The 14,046-nt window shown below is 63.8% G+C and overlaps 1 protein-coding gene and 1 long non-coding RNA gene across 2 annotated transcripts; one reads left to right on the top strand and one right to left on the bottom strand.

Annotated features, from left to right (window-relative positions):
- Positions 1–326: 326 nt before the first annotated feature.
- On the bottom strand, positions 327–8,880 carry LOC150017385 (mas-related G protein-coupled receptor member F). Its single transcript, XM_090257355.1, has 3 exons — positions 8,439–8,880; positions 5,449–5,561; positions 327–2,157 (listed from the first exon to the last, which is right to left on the bottom strand). The coding sequence occupies exons 2-3, from the start codon at positions 5,494–5,496 to the stop codon at positions 1,174–1,176; spliced, it is 1,032 nt and encodes a 343-aa protein (XP_090113481.1). The 5' UTR covers positions 5,497–5,561; positions 8,439–8,880; the 3' UTR covers positions 327–1,173.
- An 825-nt stretch (positions 8,881–9,705) lies between these two features.
- Positions 9,706–11,984, top strand: LOC150017384 (uncharacterized). The gene is made up of 3 exons (XR_016507218.1): positions 9,706–9,996; positions 10,213–10,338; positions 10,697–11,984. It is a non-coding gene; the product is annotated as an uncharacterized LOC150017384 (long non-coding RNA).
- The last annotated feature ends 2,062 nt before the right edge of the window (positions 11,985–14,046 follow it).

Below are 14,046 nucleotides of genomic sequence, written 5' to 3'. Positions count from 1 at the left end.
TGGACACACTGTGCTCCTCACAGGCTCTCGTGCCAGCACAGGGCCTGGCACCCAGTAGGTGTGATGGAAACCGAGGCTCCCAGGGATAGCAGGGGCCAGAGTGGGTGAAAGGGGGCCCTGGAGGGCACCCGAGGGCCGAGTGGCTGGCTGATCACAGCCACTGCTTCCTGCCAGGCGAGGCAGCATGTGGAGGGCGAGGGCCAGAGCCGCCGGGGGATGGAGCGAGCTGCGGGGGGCGGGGCGGGGGAGCATGGAAGGGCTGAGGAGGGCTCCAGTTGCCCGGGGCACCTCCGTGAGGAACGAGACCCCAGACAGGACAGAGGCAGTAAGGTACAAAACATTTATTGATGTACAATTATTGTCTTTTATAAAACTCCCTTTGGCTACGCTGGGCCACTGCGCTTTGACGTGGGCTGAGATGGCCAAGTAGAGCCCGTTCCCACTTTTGGGTGGGCCTGGGGCCTAGAGATCACCTGGGCGGTCTGCAGGCGCCCGAGGACCAGGCGGACGACAGCTGGGACACACGCCCGCTCTGAGGCTGCTGGTGCTGCCTGGCATGGAGCCAGGAAAGAAAGTGACCTCCCTAAGGTGGCTGCAGGTCCTTCTCGCCTCTACCTGCTTGCTGTGACCAGACACACACCCGTTAGAGTCGCCACAGGATTCGTCAAGGGGCAGGGGCGTCACCTGCAGAAGCCTGGCCGCTGACAGGTACCCCACATGCACTCCCTGACAGCACTGCGGGGCCTGGAGAGGATGCAGTGGCGGGAGCAGGTGCCCCAGTGACAGGAGGAGGCTGGTGGCCCAACGGTGCTGGTGCTGGCTCTCATTGTTAAGGAGGGCTCATTTAAAGGGGCAGGAGGTGGACAGGGCTTGGTGGCCCCTCTCCTCTCCTTCCCAGACCAGCCTGGGCTAAGGAGAGCCCCACCGCCTGAGGACACCTTCTGTACAATGGGTCACTGACGGAGGAGAAGGCAGGGGGACGTCTGGCAAGGCCACAGGGTCTGTTGGCATGTGGCTGCTCATACCCTTGGTCACTCACGGAGCCTCTACCCAAGGAAGAAGGAGGCCTGAGGGGCGGGAAGCAGACTTTTCTCCTTGTCCTTGGCACCGGGGCAGCTGCCCAGTTCCTGTCCCCGGCGCAGGGTCTCTGGGGGTCCCAGCCGTTCTGGCCCCTCAGGAGGCGTTCCCTGGGGGACTCTGCATCTCCACGGTGACGGTGTTGGGCATGCCACCCCCGACCTCCGCCAGCTCGGCGCCATCGCGCAGGGCCCGCTGGAAGACCACCCTGAGGGGCTCCCACAGCCGCTGCGACTTGTCCCTCCCGGCCAGGAAGTAGACGACGGGCTTGGCGCTGCTCTCGATGCAGATGCAGAGGTCGGTGACGTACTCAGGGAAGGGGGCTGGGATCTGGAAGACCCAGAAGAGGAACCAGTCGATGGCGAGGTAGATGGAGGACACCAGGAAAACCGAGACCACCGCCAGGATGACGTGGTTGAGCTTGGCGGAGCGCTGGCGCCGCCGGCCCCGGCATTCCACGCCCACGATGAGCGCCAGGCAGGGCAGCACCATGAGCGGACAGAAGACCAGGAAGAGCAGGACGCCCAGGAAGATGTCCATGTGCCTGCAGGCCGGCCCCGAGGCCTGGCGGCTCAGGAACACGCAGAAGTAGTTGTGGATGGCGGTGACCAGGAGTGACAGTGTCCAGAGCAGGGTGCACACCACGGCCGACAGGTGCTTGGGCCGCTGGCGCCAGTACCAGGCAGGAAAGACGACCGACAGGCAGCGCTCCGCGCTGATGGCAGGCAGGAGGCTCACGCCGGCGACAAACGTGCAGAGCCCCAGGATCCTGGACACGGCGCGGACGTATTCGGCAAAGGCGCCCAGGAAGCCCCCGGTGTTGAGGATGGAGAGCAAGGCCTTGCTGAAGAGGTAGCCCACGTCGGCGCCGGCCAGGTGCAGGAAGTAGATGGAGAAGGGGCTTCTCTTGATGGAGAAGCCGAAGAACCAGAGCACCAGCCCGTTGCCCACCAGGCCGCACACACAGAGGAGCAGGAAGATGTAGTTCATGACGGCCGGCGGCTGCGGCGTGGCCAGCTGCTCCATGGTCAGGAAGCCGCGGCTGTACAGCTCCGGGGCTTCGCCCATGCCCGGACACATCTGTGCAGGGGCGGAGGGGAGACTCCCGTGAGCCGGCCGGGTCCGCCCCGACCCGCGCCTGCGCCCCCGTGTGCTGGGCCCACCCCCACCCGGCCCATACCTGCGTCCGGGGTGCTGGGCCCGCCCCCGGCCCGCATCTGTGTCTGGGTGTTCTGGGCCGACCCACGCCCCGCGCCTGCGCCCCGGTGTGCTGGGCCCACCCCCGGCCCATACCTGCGTCCGGGGGTGCTGGGCCCGCCCCTGACACGCACCTGTGGGTGTGCTGGGCCCGCCCCCGCCCCGCGCCTGCGTCCGGGTGTGCGGGCCCTCATTACAGACGTGTAGAGCCACCATCTCTGGAGCAACTACTTGGCTCCAGCTAGAGTAGATGACACTTCTGATTCCACTCTGTGACCCAGACGCTGGCGCTAGCAATTTTCACAGGAATGACAATGAAAACTGCCCGTCGCTAATAAGGGCACCCGGTGGCCCACCTGTCACAGTGGACTTTGGTCAAAAAGTGTCCGTGCCGTGCAAAGTAATGAAAAGCCAAGGAACCTTTCCAGAAGGAAGGGGATGAAAGAGACAAGACCAGCGAACGCGCTGGTGCGTCCCAGGCGGTGCAGTGGCTCTAACCCCTGCTGCGACGTGTCCCCCCTGGCCAGGAAGCAGAAGGGGCATTTCTGGGGGGACTGGGTGAATGCAGACTCCACGCAGGTGACGGTACCGCAGCAACAGGAGAACGGCCTGCGCTGCGTATGGGGGTGTCCTTGTTCTCCAAACACACAGACTCTCTGGGGGCAAAGCGGGTTGGGGTCTGCAGTTTACTTTCAAATAGTCGTGGGAGAAAAGGTCTAGAAAGAGTGAGAGAGAGAGAGAGGGACTGTGGAGAAGGTTCACAGTCAGTGGCCGCTGGAGGGCGTGTGGGTGCATTGCACTGTCTCCCCAACTTTTCTGTACATTTGCTATATTTCACACTAAAATGTGGAAATGTTTATTAAAAAATAAAATCCTGTCTGCCCCAGCGGGTGTGGCTCAGCGGGTTGCGTGTCGTCCCGCAAACTGAAAGGTTGCTGGTTCAATTCCCAGTCAGAGTACGCGCCTGGGCTGCAGCTCTGGTCCCCAAGTCAGGGTGCGTACAGACCGCAGCCAATCAGCATCGCTGTTTCTCACCCTCTCCTTCTCCCTCCCCGCCCTCCTCTCTAAAGTTAAAAAAAAATTTTTTAATAAAAATAATATCCTAAGTTACAAAAACAGGAGAGTGGGCCTGGCTCCTAGTGGGATCAGTGAGACCTGGGGCTGGATGGCGCGGGTCTGGCCCTGGTCTGGGAAGCCCTTCAGCGTTCTCACGGTTGGTGTGACCGCTTGAGTGCGTCCGGCTGCGTCTCTGTCTCTCCTGCATGGTCTGGGCAGGTGTGTGAGTGCGTGGGCCAGGGGCAGAGCACGGATGAGTGGGGGCAGGGAGTGGAGAGCACCCCTCCTGAGGAAGCAGGCAGCTGCTCTGCCCCAGCCCTGACCATCCTTCCCCGTCCCCAGAGACCCAGCACTCTAGATTGTCACATGACTTTCCTGATCTTTAAATGTTCACATTTTAAAAACACCGTGTGGGCCAAACAAACACATCTCCATGCTGCGTTCAGTCCCCAGGCCGTGATGTTGGCTTTGACCTCTCCCTCCAAGAGCAAAGGCTGCCCAGAGCAGGGCGCTCCGCGTCCCACACCCGGGCAGGCATCACTAATCCACCACGGCACTCTGTACCGCGCAGCCAAGCCGGCCTTGGCCCTGGCTGCCGCCCTCCTCCCCGGACCCACGGCCGGGTATCAGCTCCCATCACTGGCTTATGACTCTCCAAAACAAAGCAGAACAAATGGGAAGGTTCTTAAAGCTGGACAGTGGGGCCACCCTGCAGACGGCCCCCGGCTCTGGCAGGAAGCTGGGTCCTGAAGGGCTGCTCTCTGGGTCTGACCCCCCGTGACAAAGCCAGGAGCCCTCTGAGTTGGGCCCAGGTGAACCTTCCAGCAGGGACTGGAGGGTGTTGGCCAGACTTTGGGGAGCCTTTGTAAGGTCAGGGTAAGCACTTTAAGGGGGTCCTGTTCCCCCCCCCCCCCACCGCCTGCTAAGTACATTTACTGGCTCAGCGCCTCTGTCTGTCTGTCTGTCAAACCCCTTAGCTTGCCCTTTGTTCAGCGTTTCCTGCGGGAGGTCTTGACCCCTCCTCCAGGCCACAGAGTAGCCTCTCACCAGCCTCCTGTCAGCCAGGGCACCCGACCTAGAAGTCATGAGACCGGCGGCCTAAACAAGCCCATGGAGGACCTGCTCCGACCCCGGGAGGGGCCTGGGCTGCAGGGGCCGGACCGCACGGGCCAGATCACTCAGTGGCTCTGCGGCCTGGAAAACGCCTTCGGTCCCACCCTCGGAGTCAGAGCCGGAGGGCCGGGTGAGTCACCGGGCGCGGAGCGGCCATCGCTAGACGCACGCCGCCTGGTGAAACGCCTGCTCTGGAGCCCGGCCCGCTCCCCGGCTCTGCCTTCTATCAGGGGCTTCTGGAGACCCGCCCCCGGCACCCCATCTCTGCCCTCGTGGCTGACCCATTCACAGCGGTTGCTAGCAGGGGAGGGACCCGCCGGGGGCTGGAGGTCAGGCCCTGGGCCGGGAGCCCTGGCTCTGCCCCGACCTCCAGGCCAAGCCCAGCCAAGTCCCTACCCGAGTGGGATCCTCAGTGGAAAAGCAGCGCTGGGAACACCTGAAGTTCCTTCCAGCTTGAGAGTGTTTTGCCTGAATGCGGGAAGGAATTCCAGAGTGCTCGAGGGCCTCCGAGAACAGGCTTCCTGGGGTGAGGTGGGGTGGGGGTTAGGGTCTCAGCCGCGGCTGGGGTCTGATGACGGAGGCAAATGTGACTAAGACCCTGGCCTTGGGCAACCCTGGCAGGGTGGCTCAGAGCAGACAGCACCTCGCAGAGCATGGGACATCAGGGCCACCTTGGAGCTGGCCCCTCGGGGTGGCCGTGGGAAATAGCCAATCGCCCCATCTCTGCAGGAGAACGATGGAAGGAGGTCTCTGGGTTAGTAACTGATGCTCCCAAGGGATTCAAGTGCATGGGGTCCCCTGCGCTTGCCTCGCTGGCAAGGACACTGGGGATCCGAGGGACCCAGTAACCAGTGCCGTCTGTATAGCCCACAGGGGCCCCGCTGCCCACCTGTCGATCCTGGGGAGCAGAGTGTGTGGAGGTGGGGAGCTGCGGACTGGGCTGCCTCTCCCACCGTACCTGTCCCACAGCCCCAGGTCAGGGGTTTCCCTGCCTTGGGCACTTGCCTTGTTCCTGTTGGCAGGATGGGCCTCCCAGGAGCAGTTTCCAGCCATCTCTGGGCCCGGGGAGTGCAGATTCCTCACCGTCTGCTCGCAACGCACCAGCCGGCACGGCCCACCTGGTAGAGGCGGAAAGGGCCACATCAGAGCGGCGGGGCTCTCCACCCCTCCCGGACCCCTGCCCCCAGGCTCCTGGGGCTCTTGCCTTAGAGGAAAGGCTGACGAGCCATCACCCGGCTCCCTGAGAGGCAGGGCCATGGGGGAGGCACAGGGACCATTATGCTGGGGTCAGAGCAGGTCACCCTCCTTCACTCCCTGCTGACACGCCAGTGAGACCTCCCTGGGAGCCACGCATATTTCCTGGGTTCCTCCTTTGTGCTCAGCCCATGATGGGGCAGGGGTTCCCCGGCAGTCAGTCCCAGAAGGCAGGGAGGCTTCCTGGAGGAGGAGGCCTTTGGCTGGGCCTTGTGTTTGTAACATGAGAAGGTGTCTGGCCTTTCCCCTTTAGGTGCCTTGAAGGCAAGACAGCTTGGTCATCATCAGTGTCATCACCACCCCTCAATCCCTGCGTCAACGAATGCCAGCTGGAAGCAGACCACTGTGTCAGCTGCCTGCACCCATCACCCCATTTGGTCCTTGTATCGGCTATGAGGCAGGTGTCATTCCCCTTTGAAGGGAGGTGAGGCCACCTCTCCAGGGACACAACCCTAACGACTGCACCTGCTGTAGCGGGGCAGGTTTGTGTGTGGCCCGGACTCCGGGGCTGCGCAGGCAGGAGCAGTTGGAGGGAACAAGCCGGGGGGCCTCTGAGGTGGTCTGGGCTCCAGGCTGGTGGAGGGGCAGCTGGACTCAGCCAGAAGGGCAGGTCGGGAGGCCTGGGAGAGGCAGCGGTCCCGGGAGAGAGGGGCCTTCCCTCCTCGGGACTGGCCACCCCTGGCAGGGCAGAGCTCATTGGCCCGCCCGCTTGGGGTCCCCCAACCTGAGCTCTGCCTCCACAGGCAAGCACCTAGCCCTCCCCCCGTGCAGGCGGGAAAACCGAGGCTGTGCGCAGAGGAGACGTGCTGCAGCCCGGGAAGGCTTCTAGGCCCCTCCTCAGCAGGCGCGGGCAGGGGCAGCACTCCGCTCAGCTGGACTCCCCCGGAATTCCTTCTCTGTCACCGCCCTGCCAACCCAGGCGGGGCCTCGGCAGGCGCGCCCATCATTGGCTGGAAAGGGTGAGCGGGTTGCCCGCCCCTGCTTAACCCTTGGTACCCGCGAGGCAGCGGTGTCAGTGCGGCCGGAGAACACGCGTGGTTGGACCGCGGCCCCGCGCGGTGGCCTGGTGGAGAGCGGGGTGGCGCAGGAGCCCGGGGAGGTTCCTCGCGGGGCCGGGTGGGAGTCCCGTGTGCCAGAGTAAGCGAGCAAGCCCGTGATGCGTGTGCGGTATTGGGGGTGCTAGGAGGTGCGCATCTGAACCCCCTCCCCCGTCCACAGCCTTGACTCTAGTTGGGCCCCTGTCCCCACGGCCGCGGGCGGGCCTCATGCTTCTTCACGCGCCCTTGCCCAAGCTCTCCGGCGCCTGCCTGCAACTGCCAACCTACCCGCCTCACCCCACCTTCCTGGGCTCAGGCACCCCCGCCCCGGGCCCCTGTTCTCAGCACCCTTCAGAGGTGCACCGCCCCTCAGGCTGCGCTCCTGGCCTGGCGCCCGGGATGTCCTGACTGTAGAGAGTGCACCCTCTCACCCAGGCAGGTCAGACACCCACCCGCGCAGGTGCCCCCAAGGGCAGGGGGCTGGCACCTGCCTGCCGCGATGCCCGGCTTGGACTGGCACCTCTGTGGCCGGTTTGCGGGGCGCATGTCCCCCGGTGTCTCCATGCCCTCAGAGGGAAGCTGTTACACTCACGCAGAGAGCTCCAGCAGCCAAGCGGACCCCAGATGGGCCATAAAAAGACATGTGTGTGACATGTGCGTGGGATGAGTGTGAGTGTGTGCGCCCCTTAGCTTGGGGTCGGGCCTATGACCGAGAGAGCTAGCTTCCGCTCAAGCAGAGAAAAAAAAAGCTGCCAGCTCAGCTCACTCCTGATGCTCCTCTCAAGACACAAGCCAAGGATGGGCCCCTGACACCTGTCTGGCTCCCCCAAGCCTCAAGCAGCTCTCACCCTGTTACCCCAGCTTGCCGCGACCCAGCCCCAAAGCTGCGGGGCCCCGGGCAGAGGCCGGCCTCCAGGAGTCCCAGGTGGGATCTGCCAGGCTCCACCCTGCATTCTGCGCCTGGTCCCCAAGTGCCACCTGGGCTGGGCCTGAGAGCACCGGCGGGCCCTCCCCCCGGCCACAGGCAGCCAGTGTCTTCTCCCTCCAGCAGCCCCCTCCCCTGCTCACAGGATGGAAGAGGCTTTTCTAGGGGGAGTGAGACCTTCCTGAAGATTTCTCGAACAGCCTCCATCCCGTGCCAGCTCCACATCAGGGGTCTCTGGCCTGGGAGAGGGTGGGACACAGCCGTCCACCCCAGGGCTGGCCCCACCGCTGCCCGAGCTCAGTGCCCACAAAGGAGGGAGCGCAGTAGCGGGGCGTGTGCGGGGTGCGTGAGAGCGGCAGGAGCTTGGGATGCTGCCTGATGGGTGTTCCCGCCCCACCCTCCTGGCTTGGACAGCTGCTGGCGAGGCTGATGGAGGGACAGAAGAGGAGCCCCCACCCACCAGAGGACAGAGCAGGACCTGGATGCGGAGGGTAGCTTGGGGGTCGGGATCTGCCGGAACACCAGGGCCGGCCCTGTAGGAGGGGGACCGTCGGAGGTCCCCGATGTCCTTGGGACTGCTGGAGCCTCGGGAGTGCTGCAGGAGGCCCTCATGTGGTGACGGCCCTCTCGGGGTTCTCTGGGTTCCTGCTGGGGCTCCGTGGCCGCTGGAGCTGCCTGCCCCAAAGGTGCCCGCCTCGACGTCCTAGCCTGCCTGCCCTCTGCCCTGCAGCCCCGTCCCTGCACCCTCCTCCCCTGGGCCCAGGGTCCCCCGGAGCTACCTGCAGCTGTCCTGAGCCCCCGGGACCTCCCGAGGTGGAAGGCTGCTTCGGTGACGGCCGCCTCTGTCCGCGACCCACGGCGCAGCGAGCACTGCCGGAGCCTCGGAAAACAGGAGCCTGGAGCCTAGAGAGAGCCCTCGCCTGCTGCTGGAGAAGATGGCTTTGGAAGCAGAACCCGCCCCAAACCCAATTCCAGGCCTGGCGGGAGGGGGAGGGGAGGGGGAGCGGAGGGGGAGGAGCAGGAGGGGCTGAGCCGGGATGAGGCTTCGGGAAGGAATGCCCTGCTCAGGAGCCGCCCCCCACCCCAGAGCCCCACTGGGAACTCATCACTCCGCCTGGTGACGTCAAGTTGGCCCGAGCACTGTGGACAGAGTCCAGCTGTTAATCTCCTGCGCATCCTGGAGAGAGGGAGCGCCCGCTGTCCACTTGCCTGGTGCCTTCCGAGGGCTCCCCCTGGGCCTTTGGGGCGTGCAGGCCCCTGCGGGGCGGGTCCCCATTGGTTGTTCAAATGTCCTGAGGGACTGACACGGAGCGGCCAGGAGACAGCAGGTGAGGACTCCGTGGAGGGGAGGTGCAGGCCTCTCCGAGGTAGACGCAGCACAGGGAGGCCACCCCGGTGGCCCTGCACCCTCTCCCACCCTGACTCTGCCCAGGGCCCCCTGCGGGCTCACGGAACCAGGAATCCCCTTCTCCCAGCCCTAATGGCAATCAGATGGCCCAAGTGGAAAATCACCGGGCTTGCCCGGGCCAGGCCGGGCACTGGCGGCTGCAGCGTGTGCTGTGTGCCGTTCATGGGGAGGAGTCGCCCTCCACTCCCCCGATGAGCACCCGCGGGGGCCTGGGGCTCCGAGCCAGAGCCTGGGGGGTGCGGGCGCCCCAGGGGTGGCATGAAGACGGGGGTGGGGAGGCGTGGCTTCCTAGGGAGCCCCTGGAGAAGGCCCCTTCTGCCCTGGGCCAAATTTCTCACGGCCCAGGGAGCCCGAGGGAATGCGACCAGCACTTTCCCTGCAGGCGTGCCAGCGGAGGCCAGATCGCGTGTGTGGTGCCTCTGGGGGCGTCTGGAAGGGAGCCCTGAAATAGCGCTTCCCCTGCACCTGCCCCCGGGGCCTGGGGCCGAGGCGGGACAGAAGGAAGGCCACGCCTGGGGCTGTGAGTGGTGACCCTCCACTGCTCCCCGGGGCAGGCCAGCTGGGGCCCAGCTGGCCCGCTTGTTTATACGGGAGACCAAGGGAAGGCGGGGGGGGGGGGGCGGCTGGAGGAGGCTGAGTCCAGGCGAGTTCCAAGTGTAATTGCCTTTGGACACTTAAAAGGGACTGTGTGAAGTGGGCAGTGTCTCTGAGGCCCACCGCCATATTTGGTGTGGAAATGTGTTTCCTTCCAAACTAATGAGAGGTGCTTGCAAGCGGGGAAGCCATCCCTTGCCTGGGTTTGCTGCCATTGCAACCCGGCGTCCCAGGCTGGACAGTGGAGGGAGCCGGGCTGGCTGGCTGGCGCGTGGGGGCTCCAGTGGCTGCTCCTGATCTTGGGTTGTCCTGGCCTCAGTTTCCTCCCCTGTCAGGTGAGGGGGAAAATGATTCACGGAGCTGCAGTGGGGAAGGGATCAGGTCCGGGTAGCAAAGCGCTTTGTGCACCTCAGGAGGGTTCTGCCCAGGAGCTTTATTTGTAACGGATGCCGCCCGTGTGCCTCACAGTGCACCCACGCCCCGCAGGCTGGGGCCCTCCTGGGTGACGGGCCCGTGGAGCAGAGCCTCTGCACCCTCCTCTCCTGCTACAGACAGTCACAGCTGCTGCTGCCAGCCAGGCACCGTGCTCCAGGCCGCAGCCCAGCTTGGGAGGCGACCAGGCATCGGACGATCCAAACACAGGTGCGGAGGCACCTGAACAGAGGCACCGAGGCCAGGTGCGCCGGGGGATCAGGACGGCTTCTCCGAGGAGGTGGCGGTGGAGCCTGGGAGGAAGGCTGGGCAGGAGCGGCTGAGGTGGAAGGGAGAGGAAAGCACCCAGCGGAGGAAGTGGTATGAGCAAAGGCCCTGAGGCAGGGAGGCCTGCTGCACAGGTGCCTGGGGCCTGCATAGGGCCCAGGAGACGCAGGGAGGGTGCGGTGGGTGAGGCACCCAAGCTGGGGAGCTCTGATCAGCTCACAGGCCCATGACCTCACGCTCCCGGCCGCATTCTCCCCTCTCTGATGCCGTCTGTCCCACTGCCAGGGCCCGGCTTGAATGGACTGGTCTGAGCCTCACGACACCCCCACTTTGCAGATTCACCCAGCACGTCGTTACTGAGCACTTGCTACGCGCCAGGCGCTGTTCCGGGCCTCGAGAATCCAGTGACGATTGCAGCAGATGGAGACCCCTGCCTGCAGGCTGCCCGCATTCTGGGAATGGGCAAACGGAGGCCCGGGGAGTCGCGCTGTGTACCTGTGGGACCGCCCACCGCCCGAGCCCCGGGGCCTGCACTGGGGGGCCGGGAGCATGGAGATGTGAGGAGAGCCCTGCAGTCCTGGAGCCTGGCCCGGGCCCCGCCGCCGGCAGCCAGAGGGGCCTGCACCTTGGTTTACCCCACCTCGTGCCCCAGAGAGGGTGGCGGGGGTTGATGAGACCTGCGCCCCATGCCTCCTCTTCACCTTCTGCGGTAGCTCAGATGGGCAGGTGCTTCTTTTTTCTCAGGGGGAGACAGGCAAATGTATGCCTTAAGCCAGTGTCGCCCAGGGAGGGCACTCAGGGAGACCGTCTCCAGCCTCAGAGGGCATGAAGCGGGGTGGGAAGCCCAGCACAGTTCGCCCCTTCATGGCTGTGCCCCCCCCTTTGACCAAACTTAACTTTTTTGGGGGGAGGTGCACGTAGTTTATTTGAGTGGTGACTCCAGGAAACACTACATGGTCATGGGGACGTGGGACAGGGAAGAAAAATGATGATGAGGATTCATTCCTGCCATGCTTCAAGGGGACTCATCTTCCGTTCTCCACCACCGCAGACCCCTTCAGCGGGTTACTGTGGCACGTGGCACCTGAGCAGCCCACCCAGGTGTCCCAGGGGAGGGGGGAGAGACAGGCTGTGACAGCAGTCACGGTGGCTGTTGGACCCTCCCGGGGGCTGGTGTCAACGACTCCTGATCTGGGGGAAACCGGAGGGAGGGAGGGAGGCCAGGGGTGACAGACGTGGCCCTAAATTCGAGACCGCACCCTGGAACCCCATCCCGGCCGGCCGTTGGCGCGCTAAGTGCCAACAAAATGAAAACCTGCCTTGCCCCACGTCCCGTCGGTCACAGCTTTCCCTGGACCAGCGCAAGATGGCGGGGTGTTTTCAAGTCTGGGGGATCTGGTGTCCCCTCTTGGCAGGAGGCCAGGTTTCCTAAACTTTCTGGCAGAAGTCACTGTTTTCCAGATGAAATGCACCACCGTTAGCTCCTGGTACAGCAGTTTGATTTGGAATTTCCCCTGAGGTCTTGTTCCCTCTGCCAACTGAACAGATTGTCCTGATTTTGGGGGAGGAGGGGGGCAGTGTGTGTTTCAAGTTATAAAAAATAAAACAAGATAGGATCCACCTAACGTCGAATTGGCCGTTTTAACCGTTTCTAAGTGTGCAGCGCGGGGCATGAGGCTCACGCACAGTTATGCCCCCTCTGTCGCCAGGCCTCGTGATCTTGCAAAACTGAAACTCTGTCTCCGTTTAACTCCCCATTGTCCCCTTCCCTACCGCTGGCTGACCCTCAGCTCACCCGATGTGAGGACCTGGCACACAGGAGACACTTCCTATGGGGCCATTGTCCCCCGGGGGGCACGCTCAGCCAGCTCTGCAGGGGATGGGAGGGTTCCTCACATGATCCTCTGAGCGGCATCCTGGTTTCAGCCGCTGGGGCGCTGCGGGCTCTGAGGGGCTCTCATGGGTCTGTCTGCCGCCTGAGCCCGGTGGGGGCTTCTCTTCCGTCTTGCAGAACAGACCTTGACCATGAGCCACGAGGTCTCCTAGCCTGGCTTAGAACCCCAGAGCAGAGGTAGGACCAGCCCTCCCCGGCCTGGATGACCACAGCTCCCTCTCCGGCCTGCCCTCCCCTCCCAGGCTGCCCCTTGGCCCTGTGCCCCGATGAGGAGCCCTGGGCAGCTGGCCTGGCAGCGAGCTCAGAGTCTGGGCTGCTTTCCAGGCCGTCACGGGGTCCGCTTCCGTCTCTGCCCTGCTGTCTCTCGCTCATCCACAGCTCGCCTTCCCTGCAGCCCTGACGTGGGCCTCCCGCTGAGCCCCTTCTGCGCTGTGGCCTCCCAGGCTTTCCTCTCCCTGTCTGGGGTTCGCCCTCTGAGGGCAGGGGTGCCTTAAGACACTGTGGAGCCACAGAGCAGAGCGAGGTGCCCCCGCCCACAGCCCCTCTTAAAGCGTGATGACGACAGCGTGTTTGTACCAGGTACCCTCCAGCACCTCTCCCAAGTGAGTCCCAGCAGGCATCTGGTCTCCTGGGGGCCTGCCTCCTGTCCCCTCTGACCCACCACCCTTTAAAGGCATAAATCCTGTTGTATCTCTCCTCTGCTCAGGACCTCCAGTGGTCTTCCCATTGTTCTCAGAATGGGATGCACCCCTCAGCACGGACACCTGGCCCCATGGGGTCTCTGCTGTCCCTCCTGCTCCCCCTGGTCCTCTCCCCTCAAGCTCACTGCCCTCTGCCCCCTACATATGCTAGCCACACCTCCTCCTGCCCCACCCCATGGCCAACTCCTCCTCATCCTTCAGACCTCAGCTCAAATGTCACCTCCTCCCAGAGGCCCTCCTTGATTATCTCCTCTAAAGATGGCCGGCCATGTGTGTGCTGTTTAGAATCCAGATGCAATCCACCTACCATAAAATTTACCTTTTTAAAGTACACAGTTCTGTTTTTTGGTATATCCACAAGGTTGTGCGACCATCACCACTCCAACTTCAGAACCCTTTCATCACCCCCAAAGAAACCCTGTACCCGCTGGGGGTTACCCCCTCCCTCCCCGCCCCCCCAGGCCTCAGCAACCACTAACCTGCTTTGTCTCTGATTTAGCTGATCTGGGCATTCACGTAAATGGAATCGTGCATGTGGGCTTTGCATCTGGCTTCTTCCACTGAGTGTAATTATTTCCCGGACTCAGCACTTCATTCCTTTTTTATGGCTGAATCATATGCCATCGTGTAGCCATGCCCATCCTGTTTGCCGCTCCGCCAGTCCCCCTGGCAGCTGTCCAGCATGAACTGTCCTTTCTGTTTTCCGTCTCCTTGAAGAGAAGTCACCTCTGAGGGAAGGCGTGACTGTGCTCCTGGCCGTGTGGGGCCTGGCCGGTGGGCGTGCGCAGGGCGGCCTCTGCCTCAGCCGCTCAGGGTGCCCTTGGGTGGCGCTGTGGGGCCCACCCTCTAGACCAGGCCGATGGGCCCTCCTGCCAGCGCCTGCCTGTCTCCGGCCGGGAGCTCCGCGCCCTAGAAGCAGCCCCTAGCTAATGGCCAATCCCGCAGGGGCGTGGGGAGGACACGTGGCGTCCTTGCTCCGAGGGCCCCGTGGGACGGGGCACAGCTGCTACCAGCTGATAATGTACCTGCCGGAGTAGTTTCCTGCCTGTCCCCGACCTACGTCTCAGGCCCTGTCTCGGGGCTCCCAGTCC

The sequence above is a fragment of the Furipterus horrens genome, unplaced genomic scaffold, assembly GCF_987537825.1.
Source record: "Furipterus horrens unplaced genomic scaffold, mFurHor1.1.pri manual_scaffold_2, whole genome shotgun sequence".
Taxonomy (NCBI): Eukaryota; Metazoa; Chordata; class Mammalia; order Chiroptera; family Furipteridae; genus Furipterus; species Furipterus horrens.
This window is presented reverse-complemented; position numbering and strand designations above follow the sequence as displayed.

Coding starts and splice junctions, on each gene's coding strand:
- LOC150017385 (XM_090257355.1), bottom strand. CDS start 5,496: ATGGCTGGAAACTGCTCCTGGGAGGCCCATCCTGCCAACAGGAACAAG. Junction 2,158..5,448: donor ATCCTGCCAACAGGAACAAG/GCAAGTGCCCAA, acceptor GCCCCTGCACAG/ATGTGTCCGGGCATGGGCGA.